The following is a 19,802-nucleotide window of genomic DNA, read 5'->3' as shown; positions in this document are numbered from 1 at the left end:
GGATTTGTAATTGTTTAAAATACCCAAATTATTTTCTAAAGAATTTCAGAGATTGTGATTATAAATTTTTAAATTTTTCTGTTAAGAAACAGAACATCATACAACCATAGTAATATAGTAGAGCTCTAATGATTTTGCCTCAATATAATATATTAGGTACCTACCATATTTAAGTGGTAATCAGCAATTGTAATCTAATTTATGTAAAATCCTAAATTGATTACAATGAATTCTAAAACAACTCATTAATGTTCAATATTAAAAAAGCTGGTAAGTCGTGGATGTCGCTTTGCTGTATAGTAGGTTACAAGTAGGTTACTGTAATGGATGGAATTAAATTTGAATCCAATGATATTATATCATTGAATACGAAAAACGATTCTGAGCGAAGACGGTTTATCTGTCTATGACAGTGGTGGGCAAACTTTTTTAATGGGGGGCCACATTGTTTAAGAAATTCTAGAGGAGGGCCAAAATTATAGAAAAAAAAAAATTTGTCTTAAAGCTTTGAATCATATAATATTATAAAAACATTACAGCATTACACATTACAAGTACAGAATAACATTATATCAATTTACTTATATACATAAGTACATCATACATTTTATTATACGAAAACTACGATAAGGATGCACCAAACCGAGATCCGGGAAATATAAAAATTTGAACAAAATTAGAAATTATATACCTATTATCATAGTACCTACTATCTACCTACATCACACGCACAGTCCGCGCCAATCCATTTATATATTTAAAACTATTTTCTTCGATCATTTTCAGAATATTTCGGGAATTTCATACTGTACTTTTATACTATACGGGACATATACTATCCGTGTCGATGGACCCTCAGCGGGCCGGATGAAATTCTTTCGCGGGCCGGAGTTGGCCCGCGGGCCGTACTTTGCCCATCACTGGTCTAGGATATATTATAAATTATTAAAAATTTTCAAATGTTAGATTTAAAATAAAATTTTTTTATGAATTTCTAGCTTTAAATAATTTGCGAATATTCGTGACTTTTACGTATGTTGTCAAAATTAAAATTTGAATGATTGTAAAAAAAAATTGTGACTGTATTTCTTTTATTTTTCAATTGCTATTGTAAAAATATGTTAGGAGCCTTGTATTAAATTTTCAAGCTTTTCTACTCAACAAATAAATTGTTATCGATATTAATTTTAAAAAAAACTAATAATGATCGAAAATTGCAATTACCTATGAATAGTTCAACTTAAGTCCAAAATTTTTGAAAATTGCATGTAGCTATGGTCATTTGTTTTAAAGTTATATCAAAAAGCAAAATCGATTTTGTCAAAAACTGTTCGTGCGTAAAATTTCCCGTTTTTCCCTTAATTTTTAGTTTGTTTATCACGATTATTTAGAAAAGTATTCAGTATTTTGCTTTTAACCCCCCCCCCCCCCCCCCCCAAAGTACCAACTAGATTCACTTTCTGATCGAAAGAGGTACTTAAGTCTAAAATTGAAGCACTTTTACTGCCCCAAATCTTGATGACAGACACACACAAAAAAAAACACACATCATGATAAAATCAATACATTCATCACTACGCTCAGAATCTAAAATTAAAAATGTATTTTTAACTATAGGTGTAATGGTAAAAAAACCATATGTAATTTTTTAAATACACAAATTCCAATTACACCATTCCGAATGCTAAAAATAATTAAATTATATTGTGACAAAATACTAGGTATATATTTTAAAAATAATTTGTTATTTGATGCTCTTGTAATTTATGTAACAATTAAAAAATATAAACCAGCTTATTTATGATTTAGATAATTAGGTATGGTGTTATGGTAATAATCTGAGTAATTCAATATGAAATTAAACAATTGACATTTAAAATTATACTCTATAAAATACTTCAATTATCTAATAAAATCCAAATAAAACTAAGAGATTCAATATTTTTATTTTTATTTATCATCTAAAATTTAATATTATACTTACCAATTACCACAATCTGATATTATAAGAAGTTCATGACCAATACATGTGAGATTCCATTCACTTGACTACTTGAGATACGTTTAATATTGCAAAAAATCTAAGCCTAAATTTGATTTTTGAATTGTTTTTAAAATAGTATAGTGGTATGGGCACGACTTAGAATAAATCTATCTAAAGTGCCATTAATTATAGAAATATAGTAAAAACATATGGAATGAGAGGTTCTCACAAAAATATTATTAATTTATAATGTCAAACTACTTATCTATAAATTTCTAATAAAGCCAGTATGGGCATATGGTATGCAGTTATAGGGTAATGCAAAAATATCAACCTTAATAAAATTCAAACCTTCCAAAACTTAGCCCTCAGGAAACCACTCAATACCCCTTCTTATGTCTCGAATAGCGCTATCCTCTCCGATCTAAAAATGAAAACTGTCCAGGAAGAAGCAAAAGCACATTATAAACGCTTTCATAACCATTTGTCCTCCAACATTAATCCACTAATACGCGATATCGCAGTCCTGACTATTCCTGGAAATCCACTTAGGCGTCTCAAACGTAGTTGGTGGTGTGACCTTCTTGATCTTGAAAATATTCGTTTTCCATAAGGCCATGAAAACCCTTTCCACTACGTAGATACACATTATTTTTATTTTTTTAATATTTAGATTAGTTTTACGCTATTTTTATATCGTTTCCATTTGACTAAGTTAATTACCACTTGCAGGTACCCAATATCACATGCCTGGTGATGGAACGACTCAAAATGTGATTTAAAAATATTATTTTTATCATAAAATGGAAGAAAATAAAGATTTTCATGCTTGATGGCAAGACTTAATTAAATGAATCCGGGTATGCAAGTCATGCTTGTCACAAATAATGTAGTTTTCGTACCCTTCAATTCCTGATGAGCATTACAATCATCTACAGTGGCTGGTCAAGTAATTTCGAAATATGGGTACCTTAGAATACCCTAGTGGGGTGAATCATGAAAATGTGCGTGCTTAGAGATGTTGTCCCTTCCAGAATAAGATATTGTTTGTGGTATTATATTATTTTCATGCTAGAATGAAAACGTATGAGATATTGTCTACAAAATGTGTGTTCATTATAAACATTGAAAGAATGTAATAAAATTTAAATAGAAATGGAGATTTAAAAAAACGTTTGTGAAACTCTAGCTAAGTTATTACGTGTTGAAAAAACTTATTATTTTAGGAAGCATTTCACTAATTTGACACATTGGACTGAGCTTATTTTGTTAATGGTAGCTTATATAAAGTATGTCTTAGCGCAAAACTTCATCAGACACCTTTGCAAAATCAAATTAAATATTTAAATGACAGTAGTTCATTTTTAGTGTTAAAAAAGATTGATAAGTCATTAACTAGTTTGGTCAGTTGGTTTGTAGAAGTTTTTTGAGCAAAATATATTATATCGTTCTGGCCTAAAAATTAGTAGTTGTCATTCAACCCATTAAAGTATTAAACAAACACCATTTGAGGTGTTATTATTTATTCGAAAAGCATACTTGGACTAATAATGTTTAGTGATATTATTGAGACAATACATAATCGTTTTCTATATAGAATAACAACTTTAAAGTATTTTGAATAATTTTAAGCTTATTAGACACAATTTTTAATTTTAACACCCAATGGTTAAATTATTCATATTCAATACATGGTTCTTTACAGTTTACAGTGTATTTCAATGATGACCTCAAAATGTATTTATACAAAATTAACAATTTGAAACTTATTAAATATATATTTAAAATAAATATCCTAGATAGTTATTTATATCTAAATAATGGATAACTTTAAACATAAACTGGTCAAAATAGATTTTGTCGAAAAATGAGTGTGCGTAAAATTACCCGTTTTCCCCTTAACTTTTAGTTTGTTTTTCTCGATTATTTAGAAAAGTATTAAGAATTTTTCACTTTTGACCCCCCAAAGTACCAACTAGATTCACTTTCTGATCAAACGAGGTACTGAAGTCAAAAATCGAAGCACTTTTACTGCCCCAAAACGTGATAACAGACACAAAAAAAAAAAAAAACACACACATCATGGTAAAATCAATACATTCATCGCTCTGCTAAGAATCTAAAATAAAAAATGTAGTGCAAGTGTCTATGAATTATATTTAAAAGAAATTTTTTTTAAATATTGATTGGAACAAAAGTTTTTCATTTGTCAGATCTCTGTGGGACACCCTATATATTATTCATAGTGACTTGAAGCTTTTGCGCAACTATGGTTTTTATTTACTATACATTAACACAATTTTTTTTTAAATATTTGAATTATCACAAGTTTTTATTTTATGATTTATGAACCTAAATATCGAGTATTTTTACCATACATTTGTATTGATTCATAAGTCGATAACAGCTCTTAATATTCTATGAAATAATTTAAAAATATTATATTATGGCATTTGTTTTGGAATAATATAATTCAATTTTTGGCATATATATATATAACTCAGTAGATTTTTGAAATCAATGATCTATCAACAAATTCAAATTATAGTTGTCTATCATGGCGATTTACTCAATGACAACATTTTCTGACACTTATATAGTAATATCTAAGCGAATTTCTTGGTTTTTATTTTTTATATTTGTTATTATAAATAATGCATAAAACGTTATATTGCTGTACATTGTGTATATTGTACATATTATTCTGTACTGATAAAATTAGTTTAAAGTAACTGGCGTGTGCTTATACATACATTTAAATAGCTATACGACTTGAAACGTTGATGTTTTGCCATAAGAAATAAAATGGCATCCGGAAAAAATGAAAAACATTTTCACTTCCTGTAGCGAATAATAAATGCTTTTAGTCGTAAAATCCTTCTTGCAAACTTGTTACAACGACAAACTTTATAATAAACTCTTGCGAACTTTGGTGATAAATTACCATAACACGAATTAACACTGCGGGTATCATTTCGATTAAAACATTGAAACAATTTGTTTTTTGATACTTAACATTAGTCATGTATATCTGTCCAGTTGAATTTGTACAAAACAAACTCCAGTCAACCTCAATCGAACATAGATTACAGGTTAAGTGGTATATTATTCCTTAATTTGGGTCATTTCGGGAGAGCTCTATGGACGGCGTTAGCATGCATATTGAATGGCTATTATTTATTTGTGAATTCAACAGTGTAGTATTTAAGTGATTTACATCAGTGATATTCCACGCAATTTTTTTTTTTTATATACCAGACTATAATATATAATAACTTTGAAAACTTTGAAAACATATAATATATACGTATTTATACAGAATATATTATAGTACTTAGATACTATATTAATCCTAATATAATAATAATAGGTACATAAAGATTTGTTGTGTAATTCATACTAGAATTCAAAATTATAGAATATTATGTATTAAGGTACATAGTATAGTATTATAGCGTATTATAGTACTAAGCTACCTACTACGAGGAGCGACGATTGTCTTGATTTTATAATGGCGAGTATTTTTAGTTTTTTTTTTCTTTACATAATTTAAATTTAAAATGTTGTCAAATGTTATGTGTGGAGTGTCTTATTGTATGGCTGTGAAACATGGACCATCAATGGGCAAAGCAAAAAGAAGTTGGAAACAATGGAAATGTGGATATGGAGAAGACTGTTAAAAATCAGTTGGACAGAAAGGAAAAGTAACGTAGATGTATTAAACCAAGTAGTAGAAAAAAGAATTCTATTAAACACCATAAAAGAAATAAGAAGCGGTAAAATGCTCGGTCACCTACTTAGGCATAAATTGTTTATGACAAACATATTTGAATGACAAATAAATGGTTATAAAAGAAGAGGTAGACCGAGGAAGGCATATATAGAAGAAATTATAAAAAAAGCTGACTGTAACCGATATATAGACATGAAAAGACTGGCTTCAAACAGAGAAGAATGGCGAACCAGATTTGCAATGACAAGACAAGAACTTTAGTAAAGAAGAAGAGAAGATAATTTAAATTCCTATAAAAGTATATACATTGTATGTTTTAAATGAATTAAAACTGTATTAAAATATTATTGGATATTTATTGAGAATTGAAAATGACATTCCTAGTCAAACATACATTAAGATTTGTGGTTACATAAAAAAGCGAAAATAAAAACAATTTGTCCTATTTCATGGATTAAATTGTATAGTTAGATAGTCCCTACATTAGATCACTAATCCATTTCCAAGTACCTAATGATGATTACATTTTGGGAGATAAATTATTACATAATATAAATTATTTATAATGAGTATAATTATTAATATAACTGTAAGGTAAGTTGAATAGTACTAAACAGTTGATGAATTAACAACAACAGAATAAAAAACTTATAATAAAAAAGTTCTTATACTACTATATAATAAGTAGATAGTAGGTAATAATCAAAATTATATGATAAATTAAAGAGAGTCTTAATTTCACGTTCTCCAGATGTATATTATAGTTAACATCATCCTTAGAATTCTATAAATTTAGTTGAAACATTAATGAAATAATACAATCAAAACCCGAATCATGATTAGCTTTTTAATAAAATATTGGCTAAATATTAAGATCCAATTTGTCAATAATTCTTGTGATAAATAGGAACATATGTAGGTATAATAATTTGTTTTTATTTTTATTTTTATTACTAATATAATCAGACAATACATGTATATAATAACAAGCCATAAAATAAATAAGGTATTTAAAATATATATAGTTAATATGAAGATACGTGTGGATGTGAAATATTTCGTAATATTCTCAATTTGGTACAACCTACAAAATACAAAATCTCTTATACATATTAAGTGTTAAACAAAAAAAATATATACATATATAATATGTAATTCCGAATTAGATCATTTGTATTTTGATACAAAGGTAATAATAAATTAATTTATCAATAATAAATTGTTTATATAATTTAAAATTTAGAAATAATATATGATTTTTCTATCCATGATACTAATATTTATTGAGGTAAATTATTATAATGCTAACAGTTATATTGTTTATTGTTTTTTTTTTTTTAAATAAAATCTACGTTAATACAAAAAAAAACCAAGTTATTTCTTCGTAAACGTACCATGTTAAACACATTGTTGAGAATCTATATTGTAATATACCGATGATTCACTACACTACTACTTTCAATTTTGTATTAAATTGTTTATTAACATAGAATTATTTGTTATGCACGTGAGTTCGATAAGTATATCATAATTTAATATATTTTTTACAGATGCAGATGCGAAACCGATAGTTTCATCTGAAATAAGCAAGGAAGAAATAAGTCCATACTGGTCTTTCAATGAAACTGCAGATATATCGAAGTATGAAGATTTCGATCACAAAAAATTCTTAGGTAATTATAAATATGTTACTATTTCACAGAAAAACAATGTGTTGTACACTTATTTATTAATTGTTGTTTACAATTGACAAGTAAAACTGATGTATAAGTTAATGAAGGGCAGTGGTTTAATGCAATATAAAAATATATATTGCAAAATATGTTGGTACATAAATTAATGACATACTAAAAATTAAAGCTGGTTTAATTATCCTTCGGGCTATGGAACTTATCTATCTGAATAAAACCTATTAAACATAGTGCGGTGTATATGTAGGTCTTTGCATTTACATGTTCTACAGGTTTGTTTATACATGCTCAAATGTCAGTAGACATAGGTATACTATTAATAAATATATTACTATCAAAAATGTATATTTATATAACATAACTGTTACGGCACAAACAAACATTAAATTCAAAAAGGTTTTTTTCAAGACCACCAAACGAAATTATAGGGTAAAGAAGACAAAGTGACAAATGAAAATCACACATTGTAAACGGAAATGTCAGAAAAACGGTGTGATTTTCATTTGCCTAAACAAAATCCCGCGGACCAACCAGTACCAGACTAGATTATAGAAGAGGAAATAAATACCGGACACTCTCGACAATCCAGTCCATTCATCATCAACAGTTCATCATTTCATTCAACGTCCAGCGTCCGTGGCAGCTACACTGCAGTTTCTACAGTCTTCGCAGCTCCCGTCGCAACCATCGACAGGCAACAGCGCCAATCAAAACAGTCGTTTTTACGACTTTCAAACAGGGCACCAGCGCCCACTCCACAGTTTGGAATCAGTATTCAGCCGTTTTAACGTCTAAAAAGCCAACGCCAGCGCCCACGATCGTCGGAGCACCTGCGCCTGAAGCCTCAGGTAATCCGTCGCGAAAGCGCCGGCAACCTCCATCCGATCAACTGTCGTGGGGCCGCGCCCTAACATTGCCGCAAAACTCCCTACCCAACCAACTCTATCTCCCCTCTCCCCCCACAATAAAACATTCTTTTCAGAACGACAGGACTTTTCACTACCTCTTTTAAGCATGGCCGGCAACAAGCCGCAAAAGCTATCACCCAACTCAGGCTCAAAAGGTCGCCCGTCAACTTTCCTCTCCACCGTCTCCATCACCACTAAAAACCTCTGACTCAGAAACTCTAGACTCCCTTTCGGAATCAAGCTACTCTTCTTCCATACGTTCTGCTCTCCCTCCAACCCTTACACCAACCACAACCTCAACCGCTTCCATCCCGCCAATCACTAAACCTCCGACTGCACCATCTAAAATCCTACCTCCTCCTATTATCCTGAGCTCTAGCTCTTGGCGCAAGATTGCGCCCACTATCTACAAGGTCCCTAACCTGACCCCCTCTTTACTGACCGCCAAATCCTCTTCTAATGGCCAAATTACCGTACAAACTTCCGAACCTATCCAATTCAGGTCGATGAAGTCACCAGTGAACTCAATTCGATAAACTTCTCGGTTAAATTCGTACGCCTTTTTGGTACCTCTGATAAGCCCATGCCAATCTGCGCGGTACACCTAGCTTCTGACCCTAAGGCCAAAGACATCTACCAACTCACCAATTTGTTCTTCGTAACCATCTCTGTAGAACCCCTCAAACCCTCTGGCCCCCCCAGTGCTCTGCATGCCAACGCTTTGGTCACGTTTCCCGCAACTGTGGACATCAGCCGAAGTGCGTAAAATGCGCTGGGAGCCACATGGCAAGTGCTGTAACTGCGGTGGTTCGCACACGGCAAACTTCCGGGGTTGTCCACATTTTCTGGCCCAAAAACAGGTGGAATCCAAACCCACTTCTCAAAACACTCCGCAACCTTCAACCCAAATCCATGCTCCACCAACACCCCAACCTCCTACACTCTCTACTCCAACTCCCTCAAAACAATCAGTTCAGACCCCGACATACGCTGCAGTAGCCATAGGCTCAATACCCTCTTCCTCAACTCCTCAACTTAACATACAATCGATTCTCTCCCTACTCACAAACCTTCTGACTGCTCTTTCAAATAACCAGAATCTAAAAACCTCTATTGTCAAAAATTCGGTTCTTCTCAAATCTACTAACTTTAAATCCATTCAATCATCTATTCAGTCCCAGTCCAAACTTATGTTCTACAAAAATTCCTTTTCAGACCATGATCATATCCGCCTTCTAGGTAAATCTCACTCCCCAACTACCAAAAAACAACTTAAACCTTACCCGTTAACTTGGTCTAACCATTATAACTTCCTTTACACTCTCCCCCCACTAGTAGAGGCGAAAGCCTGGTATAGTTAAACGGCATAGCCATTCCCCCAAAGCAAAGCAAAATCTAGTCAGTCCACATCAAGCCTTCAAACTGTCAACAGCCAACATCTATAACAAGAGTTTTAGACAGCCGAAGGAAGCGGACCAATCAACAGATCTGCAGCCAAACGACGACAACGCCGCTCCACGGTTGCAAGCATCGCCTTACCCCCGAACATCCGTGAGACCACCGCTCAACGGTAATAAGACCCGCGACGACCTACAACACAACGACGAAGGATCAACGATATCCGGCGTCGCATCAAGCAAACGGCCCTTTTCAGGGCCACCACCTCACTTCATAAGGCACTTAAATAAGTTGTCCTTTCCGAGCCAGGTTCACCGCCGGGAACTGCTTCACTGAGTTTGTACCGACGACGGCCGGTTCTCCTTCCCCATTACTTGTAATATGAAAAACCAAATTACCCCACAATCGTGTACAGATAGAGTCCGGTGATTGCCCGACTAACCCACAAGCGCCCCCGATTGTGTAAGTTTGGTCAACACAAATCGACGCTTTACTCAAATCCCAATATTTTATATATTTATATTATATTATAGAAATAGAGATACTTGATAACCTAAAAAAAACAGTGATCTTATTATTTATTCACAATACGGACCGTCAGGAATCTAGGACCGTATCAGAACATATTTTAAAATTAGGTTGACTTCACTAATTTTTCACATATAAGTTGAAATTCCTTTGATCAATGATTTATTAAAAATTAGAAATAAATAGTACCTAACAATAATAATACATAAATCTTAAATTATAAAGAACTTAACCTGATAGGCTATCTAAACAATTTGAATATCAAACAATTAAGAAAAACCACACAATATTTTATCAATATATCCGATAAAAACTACCTTGTACAGATAGAACTTCTGGAGCCTATTTCAAACAATAGACCAATCAGGACATACAAACAAATCAAAGTAGAAGAGGTTACATGATAGTCAACATTCGAATCGTCAAGACTATCTATTTTTGAATATATCAAACTTGTTAAATAAATGTATAACATTGACAATGAAGATGATAACTGAAATTCAGTGACAATTTAATTTTAGTTAGCCGATGACGTCCGAACATTTTTCCTAAAAATAGCTCTTCTAATAGTTTAGGACCCTTGACCTATATTGCTCGTAGATGGTATAAAGTATAATTTTATCGAAGGAAATCATCGACGTTGAACCATATTCTATAAAACAGCAGTTGTATATTCATTGTTTATAATAACAATGACATGCTTTGTACACATCATTGAGATAATGACTCGTAAGAACTAGTTTAAATATTAAGTGTATTACTGTTAAATAAAGGATTAACAACCATCAATCATTTGATTTTTTTTTCCTGCAGAAGATAGAAAATTATTATAACACCGACTTGTATTAGGTAACTGTTTGTTAATTTAAATTTTTTATCGATCAATTCATGATTATACAGTGTTATCAACATGTTATGAACTTGTATAAACAAAATATATAATGAAAATACATTATAATCATTGCATTAAAAAAACTACAACCTAGAAAACTACAAACAATTGTTTAAAATGAGAACGTATTCTAAAATATAATATTCAATTGTATATTCAATTGTATATAATACTGTATATTATTTGTATTATTAATTTTTTCCATCTTATAACTTATTTACCTATGTTTCAGACGTTTCAGATAAAGACAATATTTAAATTTTCCCTTCGTTTTCAATTTGATCATAGTTCCTGTAATATTTACATTAACATTTATTTAAGATTCTGAGCATGCTATAATATATAGATATATATGAATCATATATATAATATGATGTATATGATTACAAAGACACAGAAAAACGTGATTTAGGTATTTTAGTATAATCATTTATTATATAAATATTACAAATTCTAATAAATGTGAAACGTGATTCTGTCATAACAAAATAAATATTATTTAAATACATATTTTTTACTTAACAAAAAAAAAAACAATTTGGGGCCAAAAAAATTCAGAAAATTCACTTACCTCTATAATTTAGAATAAATTTAAATACTATGAATACCCATCTTATGTTTTGAACCATAAGTTATTTGATAGAGCTTCAAATCAATAATTGACTATTAAAAAATACACACGTTTATAAAATTAATGTTAAAATTTTATTAGATTAATTAATGATTTCCTTTCAAACTAGTTTTATGTAATGGCCTTGTGCGATATTTTCACATTTCTGTGCTATCTGTGCCAATCTAAAATAATATTTATGAATTTTTTTCAATTTGTTTAATATTACTCATTAGTCATTGATCATTAATAACGAGTTATAAGGTATTCAATTGAATTTAAAGGTAAAAAGCAAGTTTTGATAATTTGAGATAAAACAATTGAGATACTATAAAATTCAAATAATAATAATCAATATAAATATACAAATATACAAAAATATATAAAATGTATTATAATATTATGAAACGTAATTTATAATATATTATGTGGGTATAATGTTAAATGTTTTTTTTAATGGTTAGATATTTATTTTTGCAATCATTACAAACAAATTTTGGTAGATATTATTTTGGAGATTGGTCCTTAGCTGTATTAATGTATTTTTGTCTTCCTGTTATAGTGGTACACCTCTGTTGAAACATAATTTATAGACGATAAATGATTGGTCATCTATAAAAATTAATTAAATCTATAATAATTTTTATTACTCAATTTTAAAGCTTAAAATTTAGAAAATCAGTGTTAATAGAAAATTGTTTAAATAATTTATAAATGTCCATTGTTTACACGTATTGTGTAAATATTATTAATATATTGTTTCCCAATAACTTATTGAATTTTTTTACAGCACGTAAAGTTAAATATTGTGTAACTGAAGTAAATAAATATTATGATAAGCTTTCATTGTTACTTAAAGCTTTTACTGCATTTTTTCCAGTACACCATTCTTTAAAAAAAAACAAACACACATAATATAGTTTTGTCATTAAATACTACTGTATACAAATACTAATCGTTGTTGTAAATATTATTAATTAATGTTTTAAAATTGTCCTTAATGCGCTGTTCTTACCGTAATATTTATCAACGATAGATATTATTAGTGTAACGTTCTGTCAAATTATGCACATTTAAAACTGTATCTTAAAATATTACAATAAAATAAACTTTAATTATTTAATTCAATTAATATTTTGTTTGCTTTTTCACTTCGTTATTTCAAAATCGTATTATTTTTTTATTTCCATTTAATTATTAACTAAATTCGTTGTGCTGAATTTGTATTTCGTACAATTTATTCCTATAATAGAATACAATAGTATTAATGATTTACGAGCTAAATAAATCGGTGAAAAAACGTATGTTATCCACATGCGGGTTGGCGTTAACAGAATACAAAACATGCTTCATTGAGCGATTTAATCGACTTGGCTATAAAAAATGTGTACGACATTAAAACGATTGACGTTAAAATATATACAAATTATATTACGCAACAAAATCACAGATACTAATACCTATTGTTTTCTTCTTCCTAACTTATATTATACTATGCGCAATTTACATCCTGAAAGTAACAGTGATGAAATCAAAATCATTGCTATTAAATTAACATTTTTTTTTTTTTACTACTCTCAGATTACATGCCATGTTGTCATATTCTTATGGTTCATAATATTATACAATAAAAAATAATTAATACAAACATTTCGTGTGTGGTGAATTCATAAATATGAGAGCTTTATAATCTACGTCAGGTATTTTATATTGTATTATGGAATATATAGATACAGATGTACATTATTATAGTATTATATGCCACATTGCTGCTGTTTATTATTACTATTATTATTATACTAGTATTATATAGGTATTGGTACGTTATTCAAAAAAAAAAAAATCAAAATCAAAAAAATATGTTAATCAAAAAAGGATTTGGTGACAATCGCGGGGTAGATTTTTATCCGTTTGCACGTTCCATTTTAAGTGCTTTCATTTGCATACATCGGTCGAACATGTTGTAAAAATATCACGTTCCATATATTACGATGTGTATAATATATATATTACTGATGCAATAATCTCTTCCACAAGCTACATTTGCGGCGTACACATAGACTGATGTACAGCACCGGAATGGCTGTTCTTTGAGAATATAATACTAATATATCGTCGTTGTCGTAGTTTTATCGATGCGACGATGTCAATGCCGCCATCGTGTCTCGATCATAATATTATAAGCTTAGCCCGCAAACTTCACGCGTGTTAATATAATGTGACATCTTGATACGAATTTCACCTCTATATTCGTGGGGCGTTCACCGTAAATAATATATAATATAATGGAGTCTGAGCGGTCAGATAAATGTCCCGAAATTGTTGATGACGCTGTATTTCACATATTATCTATACATAGTAGTAGATATCTATATAATAGTTGTCGTTAGATTATGTTATGATTATTGAATTAAAGTATAAAACATGATATTGGTAGTACCTAGAGCATAGCAATAAATTCTATAATATTATAGAGTGACCGGTAAATGATTGTTAATAGCTGTCGGCGTCAAGGCTGGTAGTATAAAAATATATATTTTATTTTTAATTTAAAAATAATTTGTCAATAGGTATTAGGTATCCATTAAAAAAAAAATATATATATAATATATTGTTGATAATATTATTATACTATAATCAATCAAGTAATAATTAATCATATTATGTTTGATGCGTACTTAAACCAACGATTCATTTTTAATTATTGTTATTTTTATGATATTATGTTATGGGGCTATACTTCTTGTATATAAAATATTCAATGTACAGAAAAAATAATAGTTATTATTTATTTGAAAATCATGATAAAATAATAAAGATACTGTGTAAAATATAAAAATTCAAAAGTTTAATTAAATTTATATTTTTTAAATCAAGAGTTAAATGTATTCTGATTTGTAGATGATTTTTAAGTATGCACTCATATAATATAAGCCAGTAACTTAAAATATTTGTAGTCACCAATATATTTCTAGCGTATTATTCACTAACCTTACCTACTTATATTATAAGTATTATAATAAAGATAATATGATTCAATTTGAAAATGCTGTGTTTAATTTAAAATTTGATCGAGTAGTTTTTGAGTCATAAAAATGTTTGTACTAAGAATAATAATATTGTATATCTTTTATCTTGATATATTCAAATTTTTAGAAAAAATACCCTTAAAATAGCTTATTAGAAAATTTTTATTTAAAAACATAAGTTTATTTCTCTACAGATCACTTATTAGTTATCATGTAGGAAAATTTCAAAATAATATAGTCCTCAAGTAAGCTTAAAAAATCATAAATTGAAAAAGAAGGGGATAGACATGATTGATAAATCATCCAGGATTGGCAGTATTTAGTTGAAATTTTTGGTTAGCATATTGAATCATTAATAAATAGAATAATTTATTTACTTTTATATACTTTTATACTCTTATATCTTAACAGTTAATTATTTCTTTTAAATTATTAAAACCCTTATCATTTGAAATGTACTATTGCTGAACGGTTTCTCTCCTCAAGTCATTCGAGTGAATATACATATTATATTCATTCATTCTATTTACTTTCAATACCTATTTGTATCGATTAGAAATTTAGAAATTTCTCAATAATAAAATATATATATATATATATATATATTAAAATTCAGAACTTTTAAATACAAGAAACATTTGTGATTTAAAAATTTGAAAATTATTTTTATTTTAATTAGCCAAATAAATGATACATGTTCAGTTCCTAATTAAAAATATCACAAATAAATAAAAATATTCGTGTTTTTAAATAGTGTAACTCAAACATTACAATACTATTTTATTGTATTTCAAAATTACAAAACTATACTACTTATAAAATTTACTTAAGATTCTGAGCAGATAAATTCGATTTTACATATTTGCTGTGTTTGTCATCACGTCTTGGAGCAGAAAAAGATCTTCAATCATTATTTTAATTTGTTTATCATTTGTGCATGATTTTAGTCAAAAATTTGATCTAGTTTGTACTAGAAATTCAGAAAGAATTAACCATAGAAACATTAAATTTTTATTAATTCTGCCAATTTATTGACAAGTGTTATAATTTTAAAAATAGATTTGCTTTTTAAGCTATCTCTTATCTGTATATATTTGAAATGTTTGTTAGTTTTTTTTTTTTTTGAAGAGCTTTTTATATTTTATGCAAGGTTTCTGGTATAGTTTTCTTGCAGTAATTAATAAATTTTGGCAAATTAGTTAATTTATTAGATAGTGTTTTAAGTTATAATGTAATTTTATTTTTGAATTAAAAATATAGACTAATCATGGATCTATTTTTGAATATTAATAGTATAGCATTTCAGAATTACATAATATAAGTATAATAAGGTAATCCATGTTAAAAAATATGCCAAGTGCAAAATCCAATCCATGACTTGCGTTTGCTCATCTGGGTCGAGTGATTTTACAATGTTATGAACACCGACGACTGATACCAGTTTGTCCATAAACTATAAGACACACTCAAACCGAGATACACCTATAAAGGTATCTATATTTCACCTAGAATTCACCACAAAAAATAAACTACTCACCAGCGAACGTGGGGTATTTAGCTATTAAAATTATATAGTTACATGCATTTTAACGTCATTAACGGAATATTAATTAATATTTACCAAGATAGTAATTATATTCATAATATATAATAATAATCTATTACTTTTTGGAGCATGTCTTTTTTTTTAAAAACTTTATATAACTTTTAAACATATTTTATCTCAGAATAGTGTATTATTATACATAATGTATTATAATTTTGAAATTATTATACAGTTTTGGACTTTATTTGAGAGTGAAATAAGACAAGTGTTTTTAAAATTTAATATTTTTAACATAAATAAAAATAATGATATAATTTTACTTAAAATTTTGTGAATAATATAAAATCAAAAACGCAAAATATTCAATAATATTTTCTATACTTTAGAGTCCAAACTATATGTATAATCCACTTTTCAGTTACCATCAAAATAAGTTCAAAATAATTGTTTACATAACGGATACGAGGAAAAAGTACTTGGTAAAATATACTGAGGAACTAAATTCAAATTTAAATTTATCATGTCATAGAAGATAAATGTGATATAAAATATAAGGACTACAGATAATTCAAATTATTTAATGAACTTAAAATAGTATTTGTATCAAGGAAGTCTAAGACATTGCAATAATTAATCTTAAATTTCCTGAAAGTAATGTTAACACACTAACACTTAAATTATAAAAAAAAAAATCATACTTTATATTAAATTATAATTTATACATACAAAATAATAAAACATAAATTTTTTAGGAAATATGCATTCAATTAGAAATCTTAAGACACTTAATTTCCCAGAAAAAAATTTGAATTTTCCATATTGATAGTAATTTCCGATAGCAAATTATAATATATTATAACAAAGTTTGTCAAAAATAATAAATTCCCGATAATATTAAAGATAATTAGGAAAATACTGAAATGGAAATATTTACTTAATATCAGATTCGATAAAATTAAATTTGATTTTCTTCTGTAAAAAACGAAACTCCACATTTAAATTTTTGGTACACACAATTTTATATAATTTTTTTCAAGTGCTGCTTCCATTTTACCCCTCATATTATGCTAGAATATTATTTAAATATAATAGTGATTTATTTTTTATTAGATCATTTTGAATACATTGAAGTATCATGCAAAACGTACAATACTTTGCTAATAATATAGGAACACACTTCGTACATCTGTAAGAAAGATGAAATAAAATTACACTCTACATATCTTGCAGATCATTTATTGTTTATAAAGTATTATTAAGTGATTTTATTTGATTCTAAGTGGAGCGATTTATAATTTTCTACAATATAAATAATATTTAGAAATATAATATGTATACCGAGTAGTATTTATAATTATTTTGAAAAGATTAACTTTTTTCTGATTTGTCTTAAACGATCTTAAACTATAAATTACAGCAAATTTGTACGCAAATTGGGTGCATTTGGATTTTCAATGGACGCAATCAGGGTGTTAAGTTTTTATTTTGGGCGCAAATGTCCATAACCCTAGGAGCTCAAATGGGGTACATGCTCTTTTGTGCAATGTCTGATGTGACCTTAAGAAATAAAAAATTTGATCCCGAACCTTCAATTTTGAGGGTGATTTCAAGAAGACGATTGGATCAATTATTTTATAATTATAGGGAGGGGAAGATTGTTTAAAAATATGTTGGAAAAAATCAAAAACTGAAAACAGGAAAATGCACGTAAAACCAGTATTTTACAAATTCAAAAGTGTTATAGCTGTATCTACATCAAAAATGAATACTTGTTATAAATGTTACCTGTGTGTATTTGATTTTTCAAATATTTTGTATAACATTTTTGAAATATTTGCATTGTTGTCAAAAAAGTATTAATTTAATTTAATTATAAGATGTAGGAGAAAATTCAAATGCTTTACATTGCCCTGATATTATGTATTTGAAATATTATCATTTATACATACAATAATCCGTAAACTTGGATGTTTTAAGAATACAAATATATCTTACTTAAGCCATTATCTTGAACATCTATATGGTCCAATGATTTTCTATATAATTTTTAATTCCGCCAAACCATGACAAATGAATCATTAGATATTGATATTGGTAGTTTGAAAGAGTATAGTAGAAATACCTACAATTGTAAGTACTTAACCTAATCAAATTGAAACTGTAAACTGATCAGTACACATAATAATATTAAGTTGAATGTAAAAAATATGATGGGGGACTTGTTAAGATAATATGTGAATATGTCGACGTGTAGTCAGAATTGAATAGTAATGTAAATCATATTAAATATCATACATTGAGTATACTTAAAATGTATGGATGTGTTCAATTAAATTTAATCATCAATCATTTTAGAAGATAAAAACTATTTTTAGAGGTGACGTCTGCAGTCTATTTTTCTACACCTATATTATTATACATACATTGTAATAGCTCAAACTAATTTTTGGCAATAACTAATCATTGATATTAAAATACATTAATAATTATTTATTAATTATTATTGACCCATAATTAGTGAGCATCATTGAAAATAGTGTGAATAGATTCGTAGGACTATAACTTGAAATTTATCTGATTATTTTATTAAAATTAAAAATTATTATGTGTAGTATTGTGGCACGTGGCCCACTTGTGAGTCGCGAGCAGCTTGGTACTGGACCGCGAGTCATAGGTATAATATTAAATATTATATATATATATATATATATATATATATATAATATAATTAAGTTAATAAACAATTGTTTTTTTTTTTTTAAATTTTTAAAAGTTTTTATTCCTAATAACTAAATATATACATGTATATATGTATATAATATATATTATTATAATTTTATGAAAACGTATATAGATATGGTATGGATGGGCCTTAAATATTTTTTCACAAAATTAGTGGTCCGCGAAACTAAAAAGGTTGGGAACCACTGGTATAGATAATAACATAATTATGAGTAGGTAGAAACCAAAATTTCAAGCCTCTTTGAATGATCATTTTTTTGATTTTCATAAAATAAAATTTTTATTTTTCGTTTAAAAATCCAGTTTTTTGAATTTTTGATTTAAAATGTGTAAAACGAAAAATTAAGATACTGCATTTTTTATAGAATATACAAATTATTATAGTATATTTTTTTTGTATTTATTGTCAAATGCCAATATGTAATGTTCGATTACAAAATGTTAAGAATTTCATTTTTTAATTATAACTAATACTGTGTGGAAGGTATAATATACTATATGATTTTGAATTAAATAATTTTACGATTTCTACTTTGTGAAAATTGTATAATATCTATCCGTACTATGGAGAATCAAAAAATTATATTTAAGCATTATTATCTCATTAATACCACTCTCTATACCATTGTATTAAAGTATGGTTAGTGTATTTACTTTTCACATAGTTTATAAACTGATTTTAAGTCTAAACTCTAATAATTTTATCAACTCGACCAATTATACCAATACTTTCTGATATAT

At 28.0% G+C, this 19,802-nt stretch overlaps 1 protein-coding gene across 2 annotated transcripts in view; it reads left to right on the top strand.

Annotated features, from left to right (window-relative positions):
- Positions 1 to 19,802, top strand: part of LOC107166965 (cell surface glycoprotein CD200 receptor 1-like) — a 242,660-nt gene that overhangs the window by 122,914 nt on the left and 99,944 nt on the right. For both annotated transcript variants that reach the window (XM_089224621.1, XM_089224620.1), the window contains one exon: positions 7,268 to 7,390. In XM_089224621.1, coding sequence (XP_089080747.1) covers positions 7,268 to 7,390 — 123 coding nt within the window. The remainder of the gene's footprint in view (positions 1 to 7,267; positions 7,391 to 19,802) is intronic.

The sequence above is a fragment of the Diuraphis noxia genome, unplaced genomic scaffold (assembly GCF_037042655.1).
Source record: "Diuraphis noxia isolate RWA-SAM2 unplaced genomic scaffold, SU_Dnox_SAM2 contig0003, whole genome shotgun sequence".
NCBI lineage: Eukaryota > Metazoa > Arthropoda > Insecta > Hemiptera > Aphididae > Diuraphis > Diuraphis noxia.
Note: the sequence above shows the minus strand (reverse complement) of the source record. Positions and strands in the feature narration are given on the sequence as shown.